The sequence below is a fragment of the Vigna umbellata genome, chromosome 2 (assembly GCF_029865625.1).
Source record: "Vigna umbellata cultivar VRB3 chromosome 2, Vumbellata_1.0, whole genome shotgun sequence".
Taxonomy (NCBI): domain Eukaryota; kingdom Viridiplantae; phylum Streptophyta; class Magnoliopsida; order Fabales; family Fabaceae; genus Vigna; species Vigna umbellata.
The window spans coordinates 39,851,677-39,868,244 of NC_142166.1; the positions used below are offsets into that span (position 1 = coordinate 39,851,677).

At 35.2% G+C, this 16,568-nt stretch overlaps 3 protein-coding genes across 5 annotated transcripts in view; 1 reads left to right on the top strand and 2 right to left on the bottom strand.

The window, feature by feature from the left end:
• Window positions 1–5,742, bottom strand: part of SECA2 (Preprotein translocase SecA family protein) — a 52,691-nt gene extending 46,949 nt beyond the window's left edge. The window contains exons 1-11 of the mRNA XM_088106773.1: window positions 5,428–5,742; window positions 5,146–5,350; window positions 4,997–5,061; window positions 4,788–4,908; window positions 4,585–4,676; window positions 4,328–4,393; window positions 4,158–4,222; window positions 3,973–4,060; window positions 3,756–3,821; window positions 3,523–3,638; window positions 2,810–2,900 (exon numbers count right to left, since the gene is read on the bottom strand). Coding sequence (XP_087962899.1) covers window positions 2,810–2,900; window positions 3,523–3,638; window positions 3,756–3,821; window positions 3,973–4,060; window positions 4,158–4,222; window positions 4,328–4,393; window positions 4,585–4,676; window positions 4,788–4,908; window positions 4,997–5,061; window positions 5,146–5,350; window positions 5,428–5,592 — 1,140 coding nt within the window. The 5' untranslated portion in view covers window positions 5,593–5,742. The remainder of the gene's footprint in view (window positions 1–2,809; window positions 2,901–3,522; window positions 3,639–3,755; window positions 3,822–3,972; window positions 4,061–4,157; window positions 4,223–4,327; window positions 4,394–4,584; window positions 4,677–4,787; window positions 4,909–4,996; window positions 5,062–5,145; window positions 5,351–5,427) is intronic.
• A 1,912-nt stretch (window positions 5,743–7,654) lies between these two features.
• Window positions 7,655–12,490, bottom strand: LOC148203975 (zinc ion binding protein). Of its 2 annotated transcripts, XM_088106774.1 has the most exons (7): window positions 10,725–12,490; window positions 10,267–10,322; window positions 9,333–9,605; window positions 9,003–9,239; window positions 8,741–8,860; window positions 8,485–8,613; window positions 7,655–7,960 (listed from the first exon to the last, which is right to left on the bottom strand). In XM_088106774.1, the coding sequence occupies exons 1-7, from the start codon at window positions 12,346–12,348 to the stop codon at window positions 7,949–7,951; spliced, it is 2,451 nt and encodes an 816-aa protein (XP_087962900.1). In that variant the 5' UTR covers window positions 12,349–12,490; the 3' UTR covers window positions 7,655–7,948. The 2 variants fall into 2 exon arrangements, with proteins under 2 accessions (XP_087962900.1, XP_087962901.1); XM_088106775.1 differs by lacking the exon at window positions 7,655–7,960 and having other exon boundaries at window positions 8,485–8,623.
• Window positions 12,491–12,563: 73 nt separating this feature from the next.
• LOC124830867 (keratinocyte-associated-like protein) lies at window positions 12,564–16,271 on the top strand. Of its 2 annotated transcripts, none has more exons than XM_047304719.2 (5): window positions 12,564–12,703; window positions 13,713–13,871; window positions 14,327–14,378; window positions 15,248–15,314; window positions 15,979–16,271. In XM_047304719.2, the coding sequence occupies exons 2-5, from the start codon at window positions 13,716–13,718 to the stop codon at window positions 16,079–16,081; spliced, it is 378 nt and encodes a 125-aa protein (XP_047160675.1). In that variant the 5' UTR covers window positions 12,564–12,703; window positions 13,713–13,715; the 3' UTR covers window positions 16,082–16,271. The 2 variants fall into 2 exon arrangements, with proteins under 2 accessions (XP_047160675.1, XP_087962902.1); XM_088106776.1 differs by having other exon boundaries at window positions 12,690–12,786.
• Window positions 16,272–16,568: the final 297 nt, after the last annotated feature.

Consider the following 16,568-nt stretch of genomic DNA (forward strand, 5'->3'; position numbering starts at 1 on the left):
CAAAATATCTCAGCCATGCATATTTACTGTTGAAGTATTAAGCAAATGCATATGTTTAATGTGCTCAATCTTGAGCTGTTTTGAACAACCCTGTATTACAATGTAGAATATAAGCTATCATATTTCAGTCTGTGTAAAACAAACACTTGCATTTATATTGGGTAGGGTTTTCCAAACATCCTCCAGTTTTATCAAATAGTAACAATACAACAGGTTTGAGAAATCGTACAAATCAAGTAAGGTGTACAAGCTCTAGGAAAAGTCGTTGATCATGTATTTCACTAGTTTTTAAACTTAAGATTTAGACAAATGTACATGAGTTTTAATTTTGCTAAGTGTTGTATCCAATTTACAAAGAATAATGAAACATAAACTTGGGCTTAAATATATTTTTATTCCTTTTAAATACGACTTGGTAAACCATAGGAAAGAGAGTGAGCTGAAATCTTACATTTCTATGACAGCACATACGTTTTATTTATATTGAGAAAACTAAGTCAATACAATAAATAGAGAGATTCTCTAATAATAAAGATATAATAGGAAAATAAAGAAAAATGTTTCTAGTAGTGCATGTACAATCTAGATTATATTAAGTATATAGGATATGTTCCACATGCCTATAATTATAACATGATTAAATTTAGTTATACCTTCCAATATTTTTCGTTGGTTTAATCCTCATAAATTTAATTTTACAAATTCTGCTTATCATTATTTAGTAGTGACATTACAAGCATCTAGACACATAATGTCAACATTATTTAGTAGTGACATTACAAGCATCTAGATACATAATGTCAACAAACACTGAGGTGGCAAGTTAAATGCATGTCATATCAATAGCAAGTAATGACAGGGAGTGCGTACATCTTCAAGCATTTTAAATTTGTAAGACTAAAGCCAACAAAAAATGAATAAAAGTGATAAAACCAAATTTAGTTTTATTTACAAGGACTAAAAACACATTTTACCCTAAAATTTATAATATTATGAAATTACATCAATGGGATTGAATTACTCACTTCTTCATTATGTGAGTGTGAGGCCAAGGTTGCTAATTCTTAACTGTATTATTTATTTACTTCATTCTCTAGTACTATAATTTTGTAATCTGCCCAAATATGAAGATAGCAGACAGCATCAGAAATGTATTCTATCAAAAAGATAGATTCTTGTCTCCACCCTTATAGTCTACAAACCGCAAACCCAAATTGCAGGTACCATTTCTCAGCATAAAAAATACCCTCTTTAAACCCATTCTATTGCCTTCAAAATCACCTGCTTAGCCCACAAACAGCCTCAATAACAATTTATTCTCATCTTTCTACGTCTTAGAATTTGGGCGTAGACATAAATCCATTCAAATGCTCATGAGGCAACAGTTGTCCTCCACTTACATACATTACTTTTTTCCATATGACTAATTGATGTGAGATCTTGATAAGGACTTGGGAATTATGGAATGCGTAAGTTTCACATCAAGTAGTATAAAATACTCAGTGAAGTATTTAAGTTCTTCCCCCTGGTAGGTTTCTCAAATACTTGGATGCTTATCAGATCTCTTAACACATTCTCCTTACTCCAAAAATTTAACATCTCAAAAACATGAACTTTAAATGTTTTGACATGTGGGAGTATACGAATAAAAACCACTAGAATAAGATATATTATAGAGTTTTGATTTAAACCTAATTCAATCCCAAAAACTAATTTATAAGGTGAGGGATGCTGTCACTTGCTAACATTACTTTTTGCTGTATCAATAGTCAATGAGACATCTTACCCCTGGCCCACAAAAAAAATAACCTACAATATTCATATTGTAAACTTTCCACTGTCCTAAATAACATAAGTGTTGTCCTGTAATAAGGCCAAAGCAAAGTGTGTTATCTTAAATAACATCCAACTATCATGCGAAACAATTTCATGAATCAGAAGCTAAATATCACATCTAACTAGGCTACACATGTTTCCAGCATAACAGAAGGGAGATTTTATGTGTGCACATTAGGCAAGGGCGGACAATAAGTAGCCCCTAGTACAGTTTGTAACCATTCTAAACAGACCCTTAGGTTAACCCAGTTTCCACTCCATTTGTTTGAAATCAACATATCTAATATAAGTGAATGCATGCCAAGTATATGCACTAAAACATCAAGTCTGTTCACATTTCTATAGACAATGCATAATTTGTAAAATCAAAGGTACATACTGCTAGTGAATTCAAAAAACAAAAATGGACTAAGTAACCAAGATTTCAGAGTACAAAAAAATACTACAAGCTTGTGAAACAAAATATACTAATTGTATGTATATATTCAGTTTAACCTCTTTTTTTTTCTAAATATCCTCTAGGATGTTAATCAGTATATTTTTCTCTACAATTAATTGATTACTGTCATTGAACCCCCTCTCTGAATCGTTAAAAGCAGAGTACCTTATTGTGGCTACAAGAGTTTCTCCTACGATGAATTTTAGAAAACAAAGGAACTAACATGTGGCCAAGAATCACAATATACAACTGATGTTTGTCCTATAAATATCCAATTTTAAAATGTAAAAATCTACTAAATTCCGAATCAAGGAGGAAAAGTAACTTCATTATTCCATTAACCTTGCATGAACAACAACAGGTATGCCCAACAAAAAGTCATGTTACTCATGTTGTGTATCTAAGTTGTGCCCTAGGATACAATAGATCAAATTTTGTGTGTTCCTGTGTCATGTTTTGTTGCAAGTGTTTGCTTTCATAGGTAAAAAAAAGTTGCATAATATTAAAAGCATAAAGAAACCTTGAAAGTATTACCTCATTGATAATCAAAGCCTTTCCATCTCTAACAATGTATTGCACATCTCGACGATAGAATTCTTTAGCTTTTATAGCATTAATCACAAATCTGCAGTAACTCAACTCCTACTAGTCAAATGTAATTTAACTGATTGGACAGGAATTTCAAATTCCAACATGTTAGCCAGAAACTTCATATAAAGCACCCACTATCAAATAAATATAACAATTATGATTATGATAAACTAATCTAAATCTCTGAGAAAGTGTATGCACTCAAAAAACCATGATTACAAATATAAGTTGTAAACACAGAAAAATATAAAGCACGTGATCTTTTTTCACAGGGGTGTCATTTACATATATGTCAAGGGATCAGGAGGTTTTACTATATTAGTGTCTAATTTGTCATGCTTTTGTTTTAATTTTATTTTCTCTTTTTTAAGGAGGACAATCCCTTTTTAATATTATTATTTTTTACTGAATAAATTTATTCTTTTTTCATTAAAAAAGAAAAGAAAAAATTTTAACTTGTACTCTATTGTTTAGCAGATTGTGATGTTAATGTTATATAATTCATCAAAAAGAGAGATCATAATGGAAAAAATGAATAAGATATGCTGACATTATGCTAGCCTACTTTTTTCCAAACTACCATTGGGATTACAAAACAAGTAAACACCAACCAATGTTAAATGAGCAACAAATTATTAGAGTATAAGAATACTCACCTTGCCCAGGGATCATTTTCATCCCAAAGGTCATTAGTTTCTAAAGCCATTTCGGCAAGAGCAATTCCTTCCTCGGTCAACTCCACAGAATTATCTTTAAGCTCCACTTTGTAATGCTGTTAATGAAAAAAAAAAAAATCAGTGTATAATACTATCTAGATAAACTGAGCAGAATGGAAAAAGGGAGGAAAACAGAGTAAATGACATGATGAAGTGCAAGAGAATGTACGCACAGTGCCCTGTTTAAGCAGATCAGCTACTTTTGCAGCAACAGGGAATCGTGCAGCATCTTTACTAGCCTGCAATAAAGAAGGAGAAGCAGTCATCTTTCATTGAGCTTGAGCAGTTGAAACATTCTTTCTAATACCGCTAACCTGGGTATGAAAGAAGGGGATGATAATGATTTAGCGAACCACAAGAAGCAAAATTAAAAATTAATGTTAAGCCTACCTCACCACTGATTAACAAAGGATTTCTTCCCTCGTCTATCAAGACAGAATCCACTTCATCAACAATTCCAAAATGAAAGGGCTTTGGCCTGTTTTCTTGTACAAGAGTCACTCGTAACCAAACATATTTAAAACCAAAAGAAAAAGAAGAAAATAACTTAGTTCTACCCAAGTAATACACACTACCATCTCATTACAAGCTGGTCACGGTTTCCAGCCAGATTATCTCGCAGGTAATCAAATCCAAGCTCCTAAAGTAAGAAAAGGACAAAAAGGAAGAAAAGAAAATAACATAAGTAAAAATATAAATGTACAGCTAAAAGGAAACAGTATAAGTAACTGATAGGTGTAATTACCGAATTATTGGTATATGTTATATCACATCTGTAGTTGATTCTTCGTTCTTCAGCATTCATTCCTCTCTGTGCATGCAAACATCAGATAACCAAGTTAAAAGAAGGTTGTGCAGTGCGTTCACAAATTAATTAATAAAAACTTCTTTACTAGACCCAGCCCATTCGTACGTTATATCCTTAAACATGTGCTCTTATCATCTCATCATCAAACACATAGCTGATGAAAACCAATTTTACCACCTGCAGAGAAAAATTACCTGAATAAGACCGACAGATAGACCTAAGAAACGATGAACGCGTCCCATCCATTCAGCGTCACGCTGAGCTAAATAATCGTTAACAGTTACCACTGCAAAGAAATCAAAAGTTAGAGAAATTTATTTTCGAAAAGACAAGTGCTGGCACCTGAAGAAACTCCCCTGGCTATTCAAGCTTCTAGAGTGTTGGCAGTAACACATACCATGAACACCCTCAGAGGTCAGGGCATTTAGATAAGCAGCTAGTGTGGAAACCAAGGTTTTACCCTCCCCGGTTTTCATCTCAGCAATGGACCCATCATGCAGCACTGCCCCACCAATAATCTAACATCAACAAAACTCATCCTTCAGTGACATGCAAAAAAGCACAATACAAGAGATATACACATGCAAGTCAATGATAGAATGAGACCTGAACATCGAAATGACGCATTCTAAGTTTTCTCCAAGCAGCTTCACGAACAACAGCGAACGCCTCTGAAACATTAATTACGATTCAATCATAAACACAGTTCAGAGACAAATCCAGCAATGACGCAACAGCATAAAAGAGTAGTGAACCAGCTTGAATGTCAGCAAGCGTAGCCCCTCGCGCGAGCCGGCGGCGAAACTCGGAGGTCTTCGCGGCCAGCTGTTCATCGGAGAGCGCCTTAATCTGAGGCTCGAAGGCGTTGACGGAGTTCACGAGACGATAGTAGTCGCTAACAACCCAATAGTTCAAGCTCGTGAAGTCAGTGAAACGCTTTTGAACACGACCGAGATTTCCCTGCAAGCAAGAAAGTGATGTGACAAGTGACTAAGGCAATTCGTCGAACAAGTAGCGGGCGCATAGCTGAAACGCACCTTGACGGAGGCAACGGCGACGAGAGCGGGTGCGCAACGACGTCGTCGAAGGCGAGGCCAGGGCGGAACAAAAGGGCGCGAACGAATGAAGAAAGAGTTGGCGTTGGCATCGGTAGAAGTGATTCTCTGAAGGGCGAAGAAAGGTGGATACGAGAGCGCTGCCATAAAGGTGTGTTGGCAACTTCAACGGATTAGCGCATATGCAAATGAGCTTAGCATACGATGGCTTTCTTCTGTGGTGTTTATTACGGCCCGAGAGGACTCCGGTGAGGGAGAAACAAACGCTTTGGCATTTGAATTATAAAATCAGTTTAATTTTAAATGTCTTTTTGTCCTTATAATTTACTTTTTATTATATTCTTTGTAAATTTCTATTGTGGAAAATGTTCCTACGAGGATGATAATTGTATCAAAACTCGATGAATACCCATTCACAATTTTTAATATCGTAAAGTCTTTGGACACTTAATAATATTCTATGTTTCGAATAGGAGTGAAAAATGTAAACAGTTTTATGTTTTATATTTAGTTTGAAATAAAAGAAAAGAAAGGAAAGTAACAGGTTTAATTTACTTACATTATACGTCTGATTTTTAAGTCAATTAACATGGTCAATTATAAACAGTGAATGTTGTTATCAATGGTATAAGCGTGCCTCTCTTAAATTACAATTGTATTTCCTATCAAAATATGTTTCTACCAACCTTCCTATACGGTTTTGCATATCCAATATGTTTACACATCACTATGAAAATCACCTATATTTAATTTTGCAGTGTTTTGTACATAAAAGTCATATTTCCCCCTTTTTGATATCCCATACTTCAGCATATCGTATTGTGTCTCTTCTCGTATCTTCATTGGTCTCGTTTCTCATCAAGCTTCCCTACTTTAAGTTGTTGTCATATTGTTTTTGGTCATAACAGTTTTATAAACTTCCTTACAAAATTATTTGAGTCTGTAAAAAGCACCAATTCAAGTATGTGAAATTGATATTCCTCAACTTGTTCTTTAGTCACTACAAACATCTTCTCAGCATTTGGCTTTCCATTTATGAAAATCACATCATTCATTTGATATCACCCACTACAAATAATGGTTGTGCGCACATACTCTTCCAAGCTAAGTTTCCCTTTTTGCTCAAACTACAAAAGTTATGCTGTAAACAAATATTTCTTATACTGTTTAGATTCACTATCTGCCCCTTTATCCATCTATTGTAAGCATTTCATAGACTGACTGTTGGACAGCTCCCCTCACATTACAACACAGGGATTTTCCACACTGATTTGTCTTCTGCCAAGGTTATTTTTTATTGCAACTCTATCTAGACCCAATCTCCATGTGAAATGAATGGCATTTGATATCACTGTCATCTCCCATATTTCATTGAAAAATTCCTCATCTGCCAAGGTTATTTTTTGTTTTTAGATCTCTTATTTTGTTTTCTCCAATGTTCATATGTTGATTCCACCACCTCCTTCCACAACCCTTGCTCATTTGTCATCAAACTCCACTTCCATTTTTCTAATAGAACCTTATTAAAACACCTTTATATCCTTGAATCTCAGCCCCTACACTTTTTCTGTTTGCACACTTTTTCCAACTAACCTAAGCTATACATCTTCCTTCCGATCCAACCCCACAGAAACTTCCTTTGCATCCTCTTGATTGTGTTAGTTAGAGTTTCCGTTATTTGTACATTGCTACAGTTGCAAAATGAGATAATGATTATATGTAATATGTAAAATTTTTATTGAAAATTGCTTCCTTCATTAAATCTACCTTTACAATGATTGAGATAAATATTATTCTGAGAATTCTTTATTTTTCAGAAAATATTATCTGGAATGTTGTTTTATCTTATTCTACGTATATTATATGATAAATATTATTAAAATTTTAATCTAAGTACGAAAAATATTTATTTTAATTTTTATATTATTTTAAATGTTAAAACTTATAAATTATGTTTTATTTTAATTTTCCAGTATCATAATTATGACGTTATAATTTTTAATATTATTTAATTATTATTATTTTTTTATTAATAGTAGTGGATCTGGTTCGACTTCAGTTGAAAATTTAAATCTGGATTCAGTAGTTTGACAGGTTTAGTTCTAAAAACATTTATAAAAACCAACAAGACGAAATCATTTTGTACCAAAAAAGGAAAAAGAAAAAGTAGAGCTAATTGGTGCAAAAATCTGCACTGAAACTTGTCATGTGTCCTGAATCTGAACTAATTTTCTTACTATGGTATATATTACATTAAGTATAGACTGCAACATTTTCAAGTTATATACAAACCTTAAGAATCAAGCCCGATAAAGAAATAGTTTATAATATGTACAGAACACCTTTCAGTATCACTTGGATCACACTATCTGCATCTGTGTCGAAAATGTCACCCGAAAACCTATCATCACAAGGATGATGCATAATTTAAGAAAAAGAAATGGCTGCAACTTGAGCAGTCAAACCAGGAGTTGAGCAGATGCACCCAATTAACTCTTACTATTTACTGATAAACCTGGAGGAACCAAATCAACAATAGGCGTTGAGTGTTAAAAATTCACAAGCATAATAAAAAGACAGAAATGCAGTGATAACAAGTCAACCATTATATCAGATGGTAGTGTCTTGCACTCCATAGATGTTTGTCAGACATTGACTTTCCTTTCAGAACACAATAAGAAGTCATGTTGCCAAATAATTGAGAGTGAAAGGACAATATTTCCCGGTTGATCATATCTGCCTATAGAATTCAATTGGCATGGTTTAGAATAAGCACTCTCTTCTATTGAGTGGGGAGAAAAGAGCAATCTCTAAATGGCTCCAGGCTGAATTATTCTCTCTTTTCCATTTAGATAGACAAATAAACAAGTGTGCAAGGGGAAATGTGTAATTAAAATGAACAAAATTTAGGGGCTGTGAGGTGTGACTTCTTTTATATCAAATATTTTATTAAAGCAACACTTAAATTAACTCTCTTAAATACACGTCGTCGAGCCTGAATTTAAAAATTTAAAATAATTGGATGAAGTGAATAAATACCTTAATAGACTTGTCAGCATATCCGACGTACAGTTTTCCCTGGCTGTATAATATAGCTGTAACAACAGAACTGTGTGGAATGGATCCATATGGTTTGACATCCAGTTCAAACTCGTCTCCAGATAATTCCTACAATTCACTAACTTCTATAATGAATTTCTATGCTATTTGAATAAATAATATTAAATAAAATATCATAAGCTGAGCAAATTGCATTGTAATTTCGTAGACAGAGCACAAGATTTTGCATTTCTACCTGTATATTAACATTTTTGTCCCAACCTCCTGTATAAAGACATTTTCCCTGCATACTCATTGCAATAATGGACCCATTATGCAATGTTTTGGAATTCATGAACACATCATTCCTCCAGACCTAAACAAACAAATGATAAAAGAGATGTTAAACAATATTGACTGGAGTTAATTGTGTGCGTCAAGTCCATATTTGACTTCAAGTGGGCTACAAAATTCATCATTAATCTTCAAAAGGCAAAAAATATGGAAAAATAAGAAACCTTTATGCATCCATTCTCATGTGCTGCAACAAGCAAATGCCTATCTACAGTAATAGCCATGATAGACCTCATATCTGCAAGCGTATCTTCCCCCAGAACTGTCAATGGACAGTGGTCATTTAGACTCCACAACCGAACTGTACCATCCCAACTACCACTGTAAAGAACCTCATCACAAACAGCAAGTGTGGAAACTACGGATCTATGACCAGTCATTGTGCATATCAAAGTTTCATCCTGGGAAATGTTATAGAAACCCAAAGAACGCATTTACAATGAAGTTTCTATTTTTGGCAGCAAACAAGTAATCAAAGAAAGTTAAAGACTAACCTTTAATGACCAAGCTTTGATTGTTCTATCTCCGCTTCCAGTGTAAATAGAATGATTTTTGGAAACAGCCAAGGAGTGTATACCACTAAAACGCCAATCCTTGTTCTCATTCCATTTCCTTAAGGGATCTTGCCTAAGAGGGGCAGCAATTCCCCAAATAAATATGCCCCCTCCACTGTCACCACTTATGCACAATGGTTCTTCTTCATCTAGATAAACTAGAGCCATGACTTTATTCTCATGACCTCTAAATGTGTGTAAATGAGAAAGGTCCTACATAAATTTATAGTAAATGAGAAAATCTCATTATATCTGAGAGTCCGTGAAACAGCTTGTACAAAACAACCACAGTAATCTATATTAAAATATCCCAGCCCTTCAAACTTTGTAATCATCATAAATCATGCTTTGATGTTGCATGACAATCTAGCATCCAAGATGGTTTTTTTTATCTATCCATGTAAGACAAAGAATGCAACAATTTTAAATAGCACAAAGTAGGAAGAGTCTACGAGCATCTGAAGGAAGTATTGCAGAAGCAATTTCTCTTATAAGTTAGAATTCTAATATTGAAATTCCACTTGAGCAGACCTACGTAGTTAGGCTGTGAATGCAAGTTTTAGTTTTTGAAGCCAGCAAATAACAAGTGAAAAAAAAAAGAATATCCCAACCATTTTGCTCTCTCTTCTCTTATTTATTTAGCTATTAATATTCTGACTAAATATTTATCAGAAAGTATCCACTAATGGAGTCACAGGAGGGAAAGAACCCTGAAGAACTCTATTTATCAGAAAATATCAAAACATATTTCTAATTCTGTTGCATTTACTGAAACAACAAGGAAGGGATCCTCGTCAAGATTATAAATGAGATCGTGCTATTTGGAATGTGCCCACTAGAATGGTGACACATCATTTTGTTTTAAAATTGGTACCTGCAAGGACCATACGCGAACAGTTTTGTCAAATGAGGAGCTGAATAAATACCCGCCTGCAAAACTAAACAAATACTCATTTAGAACGAAATATAGTTCTGCATTGCATAATCACCACATCTTCTAACGGATCAGAAACGTACAATGAAATGTATAATTGCATAGATGAAGCGGCCTAAATCCAGATACTGAATAAGAGCTTAGTTTATAAGTTTCATTAAACCATGTGGTTTCAAACTATTTTAATGCAATGCACAGAAAGCATGAGAAACTATGACCAAATCAATTGAAAAGCCTCACATTCAACTGGCCTTCAAACAATGAAACCCATGCCAAGTGTCAATTATCAGATAACTTATTTATCACCCATAACTAGTCTTGAGGATATTGTCACCCAAACATTCAAAGAACGGTAGCACGAGATATGATTAGTAGGAACATAAACTTAGAATTCAGACCTCCAACAGCCAATCCACTGACACAATCAAGATGGCTTCGCAGATCTTTGAGTTCAGTTAAGCCCCCAGATAAACCAGCAGCAGAGTACTCGTCAGACTTGTCTTGGCCATCTTGAACAAAATTTGGATGACCATCAATTTGTTTCTCCCGCAACTCATGCTCGCTTGGTTCGTCAGACCATTCCTTAGGCAACAGAGATAGCTCCCCTAGAACCAAACAGCGACCTGTACTGTCCTTACTTACTGTGACCTCTAAGTTGCCCAGAAATTCAAATTGAGGTTTGACTAACATATCCTGAATGCAGTTCCTTACATCTACCACATCTGGACGGTTTACTGGATTGACGTCCAGACATTTGCAAAGAATCTTCCCCAGTGACAGATACTCAGAGCCTAGTTTGTCTTCCAACACAGAACAAACTTTCTCCACCCAACACACATAACTAGCTGTGCTATCACCATCACTCTCTTCATTCATTTCCAAGGTATTCCGAGGCAGCACATTTCCAATAAGAAGCCATAGCAGTACACGGGCCAATGACCATACATCTGAGCCATACCCAATTGGATATCTCGAATGGCCACTATCTCGAGCAGATCTCCTCATGTGCAACAACTCATACAAAACCTCAGGACTTACAAAAATCTCATTTTCCAAGCAATCTTTAGACATTGCTTCTTTCTCATGTTTACCGGAAACAGCATGCAACCGCCTTCCCATCCCCAATACCTCATTCAAATCAACACAAATCCCACCGAGCTCATCAAAAGAGAAACAAGAAAGCCCCAAACAACCAGCAACTAAACCTTCCAAATGCAAAGAAAGCACAGCTTCACATATACCCCTTCCAATCATTAAAAAATTAAAAATCCCACCACTGTCCAACTCCAAACCACCCTCATTCCCACCAACAAACCCATTTCCCAATTCACCAAACTTGTCTAAAAGATTACCACTTTGCCTCTCACACACCATATACAGAGGTCCCTCCACCCCTTCACTCCACAACCCAAAAACCCGACACACCCTCCTCTGTCTCACGGAAGCTTCAAGAATCCATGCTAACTCCTCTCTCGCAGCCTCGCTCATCCCCTCCAAACACTTAATCACCCATGCAACATAGCTAAACCTAAACTTAGAGTCATCCCTAGGAGAGAAACAAGCAATCGGAGCGAGACTCACGCATCGGTTAACTCCGAAACAAACCCTACCCTTGGACGAACTGAACCGACCAAGACAATGGTCATCAGTTAAAACAGCGTCGAGCGGAAGAATCCAATTCTTCCATACATCATAGAACTCAGGGGACCAGAACGAAGAGTGATCGTTACAAGAATTGACGGTGGACCGTTGGTTGTGTTTGTGGGAATGATTAGAAGAAGAAGGGGAGTGTTGGAGCGAGATTCTGAGGAGGTCGATGTTTTTGGGAAGAGAAGAAGGACCTTGTTGAGAAGGATACTTCACGAGTTGGGTGCAAGCGGGGCACCGAATAGTATTCGGGTACCGTTGCGGAAGCTCCGCGAGACAAGCTTCGCAAACGGAGTGTCCACATGACAAGACCCGAGGAATTGCGTCGCGGTCGTCGAAGGATTGAAGACACACCGGGCACTCCGGCAGCTCCATTGCCGGCGGTGGTAAGCGAAGTTAGTAACTTAATTACAACACCAGAAACTAATTATTTTAAAACGGTGTCGTTTGTTATATGGGTTCTGTTTTTGTTTTTTACGTCTATTATGACGCATTTATCACAAACTTCAGTTGTACGTTACCCTGCTGACCTGACTCTTGGGGAAAAATTAATATCTAAAAAAACTCTTAAATATTATTTTTGTGGAAAAAATAGCTATTAAAAACCACTGGCTGAATTATATAGGAGCCAATTCCTAAATTGCCCTCAAGTATTTATCTCGTGCGTTCATTAAAACGACGATCTCGTGTTGCTGGAGATCTGAACTGAAACCGCTGCTTCCGATCTGAGGTGTGCTCTTCGTCTTCGCTTCTGTCATTCCCTTTTTGATTTTGTGTGAAAAATGTGAGACGTAGAGGGAATTAAGTGGATTGGTTAGATCTTTAATTCCTTGATGCTTCTGTTCTGCTTGTTTGAATGGCGAATTTTTGTTAGGATTTGATGAAACTCGGCTTACGTAGCTCGGAGTTAGGGTTTTTGGGAAGTTATTGTACATTTGGGATCGGTGTGCCTTTATAACATTGTTAGATCCGTTGAACTTAGGTTATTGACTTTTGTTGTTCGCGAACTTCGTAGCTTCAGCTGCTTGTAAGCGAAATCTGGCATTCAGGTTTCTGTATGCTTTGCGTGGTTGTTGAGTAGCATTCTTCGTATCATAGATGACTCTTCTTTAACACAGTGGCTTCTTTGTTTACTTTCGGCTTAGAGAGTGTGCTTATGCTGCATGTTTTAAAGTTTATAAACTGCCAATTTCGTCCTTCAACTATCATCCTCTCGCATAAGTGGTTTCTAAAGTAATATTTTAGTCCTAAGGTGATTTATAATAGAATTTGAGAATCAATTTTAGGCTTTTTTAGTATTTAGGATACTACTTATCATGATTTTTCTTACTTCCTGAACTAAAGTAGTTATTTACACTTTAAGGAGTGCTTAAGAGAAAGGATCAAAGGTAAAGGTAATACTTTGAAAATAAATTTGGTGGTTTAATCGTTTAAAACTAATTGAGCTTGACTTGTCTCGTATAGTGTTGAAAAGAATGTTCTGTCATGGATTCATTTGACTTAAAGTTAACATTTAACTAAATTTAAGTAGAGTATGTTTTAGTGGATTATACTTGTAGCTCTAGAGATATGTGGCTGCTAGACACATGGCAAGTCTTTGTTTTAATTTTGGTATATGGTAGTTTATATACTTATGCGCTATTTCCGTTTGCAACTGAGTGACAGGTGATAGTGATTTTTTTTCGTGCTATTCTCACAATTGTTTCTGTGTTCGTTGTTGCTTAACTTGCAATGAGAAGGCCATGGCGGGATCTGGGAGTTCCATGCTGTATTCCTTTCTTCTTTTCACAGTCATTCTCTCACTTCAAGAAATGTACCGTGGGAAACTAGCATCATCAGAACTGTTCACCATACTCGGAGGATTCATCAGCTCCCTCCTATTTCTTGTGCTCCTAACTGTGAGTTCTGAATCCGTTTCTTGATTTCTTTCTCTTCGGTCATAATCTGTGCACATTTTCTCGTCTTCAAAGTTTTATATGCCGATAATATTATGTTATTTTCTGAATAATAATATCATATGGTAGAAGGAATGAAAATTAATAGTTATTCGTGACATCAAAAAATAAAGAATGTTTATCACGTATCCTTTCCCATTGCATCCCTTTCGATACTATTATTTGAACATACATTATAATTCATATATGTGTACACACACACACATATACTTCCCTGGTTTTATACAATCCTTCTAATTTGTGAAAAGCAAGGTGACCTATTTTAATGAGAAAGATGTGAATTTTTATATTTATCCGTGTAGTTTCTCTTAATTAGTTTCTACTCATTATTCTTCCAATAATTCCATAGAGGACAAATCTTTCAAGGTAATTTAAGGTACTTATATTTGTGTTTCCAGTTCATTGGAAATTTGCAGGAAACAATTGGTGCAAGAACTGGTTGGGGTGCTGGTAAGTACACATTTAATTTTGAAATTTGAATATGATAAATGGTATCATTTTATAGTAAAGGAATTTAAAATCAATTTAACAGAATGAATACTGTTTGTAGCTTCCAATGTTGTGATGTTGAACATTGAGGCATACTACTTAAGATTAAAGCACTTATTTGTTAGTGACTTAAGTGTACACTCTTTTATGCATTAGTACTATTAGTTTCCACCAGTTTTTATGAATATGCTTTCCTTTCTCTGCCATAATACGTTCGCTCTTTCATTATGAAAAGAAGTCCAAGCCTATTGTTTTGTGGAAAGCTTTCTGCATGACGGTTTTACACATGCAGACTATATTATTCTGCCATATTTATAGAAGGCAAACGAGATTATACCAGCATTTACAGAGAGCTAAAGATAGATATCAATTTTTTATAAAGAAACGAAGATGTCATAAGAGACAATTTTGTCCCAGACAAGTACCATATTATAAATTGTGATACCTTTTTTGTGAACATCTGCAGTATTACATACTATTGGTCTCATAATATAGTATAGTAAGTTTGACGGTATAAAAAAGTTTATTCGCTCGAGTACATACACATGTAAAAAAAGAAACTGTATGATTACTAGATTTTTCCATAAAAAAATTTCGCAAGTATCTTAAACTATTAAATTTTTATCCCGAGTTTTTTTCTCTATTAATCTATCTATATTTGGTGTGTTAATGGCGAAATTATTTTTCATATACATTTTGTCTTTAGCAATAACAATAACTGCAAATTTTATTCTCTAGGTCACCTTTAAGGATTTGTGTCTCTAGAAACAACTTCCAATATTGCGTTTTATGTTTATGCAAATTGAAGATAGTTAATTTTTATTTTTCAGTCATAGTAGCAGAAGCAGTTGCTCTGATTGCTGCAAGCACTGTTCACCGAGTTTGCATCACTACATGGTATGCTCCTCCAATCCTCTTTTGCCTTATGAATGAATGAGAACCTCACTGAGAGGTGCAGTATGTGATGTATTTAATAGAGTATGAGGCGGGGACACATTCAAAAGCCAGTCATACCTCTTGTTTTAGAATAATCAAACTGCTGATAATTGAGTATAATATTGCTGGCAAACCTTCTTAAAGCCTAGTTAGTCAATCATACGACCTCAACAACTTATTGGTGCATGACTCTTTTATTAAGAAAAGATAGATCAACTACTTAAATAGAAATGTGCACGTTCTATTTAACATATTTCGAGAAAATCGCTTTTCATATTTTATAACTTTCTTGAGTGTGTGCATTATTTTTAGCTGCTTAATATATGCTTGCAAATTGCAAAAAATCATAAGGATGTTTCTATTTCAGAGGGTACACCTTTTTTAATGAAACAAAAAGGATTCTTACGAAGAATATATTAGCAATTAATGATGGCCTAGTGTAGCAAAGTATTGTCATTATCGTGGTCTGGCTTGTAAAGAGGAAATCATATCCAAAACTCAACAACATAATGGCTAGTGTAGCAAAGTATTGTCATTCTTAAGTATTTAAACACCATTAAAATGCATCATTTTCATATTTTCATATGAACTCGTTGGTGATGTCTTCATATTTGCACAAATGCAGTTTCCTGTTCTCGGCTGGATTGTTGTACGAGGTTAACAAGGTTTCTGGGTCTGCAGTCTCAACAAGCGACATCAGGACTAAAAAGCAAAGTGGAAGAGCTTAAGCATATGTATGCTTCCTATAAAGGCATCTTTAGAAAATTTTCCCCAGTAGTATTAGTTTTATAACCCTAGTATCATCATAAGTTATAAGAAGAGTGTTTTAAGTTTGTATGACATTTCTTTGTACAATTTCAATGATATATGATTTGAACGATCTGTTTCTAACGAAAAACCGATCAGACATATTTTTCACAGGTAGGCTTGTTTAATTCATCAAATAATGAGTTACGAGGGATTTAAACTTCTGATGGATCCAACTTCATATATATCGAATGGTTCTGGATTTTGTTCCCTGACAAGTGTGCCATTTACACTATTATCTGATATTGCCAAGAATGGAATGCCAAAATCAGTCAGTGTTACTTGACTGTGGCAGGATCTTGGAATTCTATCTAAGATGAACTTTGGTCTGAGTTCATGTATATTTTTAGCCCCTAGCAACTCGAGCGAGAAAGAACTCTCCACCTCCTTTGAAGTGGCATAGACTGA

Coding starts and splice junctions, on each gene's coding strand:
- LOC148203975 (XM_088106774.1), bottom strand. CDS start 12,348: ATGGAGCTGCCGGAGTGCCCGGTGTGTCTTCAATCCTTCGACGACCGC. Junction 9,606..10,266: donor TTCGCGTATGGTCCTTGCAG/GTACCAATTTTA, acceptor AAATTTATGTAG/GACCTTTCTCATTTACACAC. Junction 8,614..8,740: donor ACAAAAATGTTAATATACAG/GTAGAAATGCAA, acceptor AGTGAATTGTAG/GAATTATCTGGAGACGAGTT.
- LOC124830867 (XM_047304719.2), top strand. CDS start 13,716: ATGGCGGGATCTGGGAGTTCCATGCTGTATTCCTTTCTTCTTTTCACA. Junction 13,872..14,326: donor TATTTCTTGTGCTCCTAACT/GTGAGTTCTGAA, acceptor TTGTGTTTCCAG/TTCATTGGAAATTTGCAGGA. Junction 15,315..15,978: donor CGAGTTTGCATCACTACATG/GTATGCTCCTCC, acceptor GCACAAATGCAG/TTTCCTGTTCTCGGCTGGAT.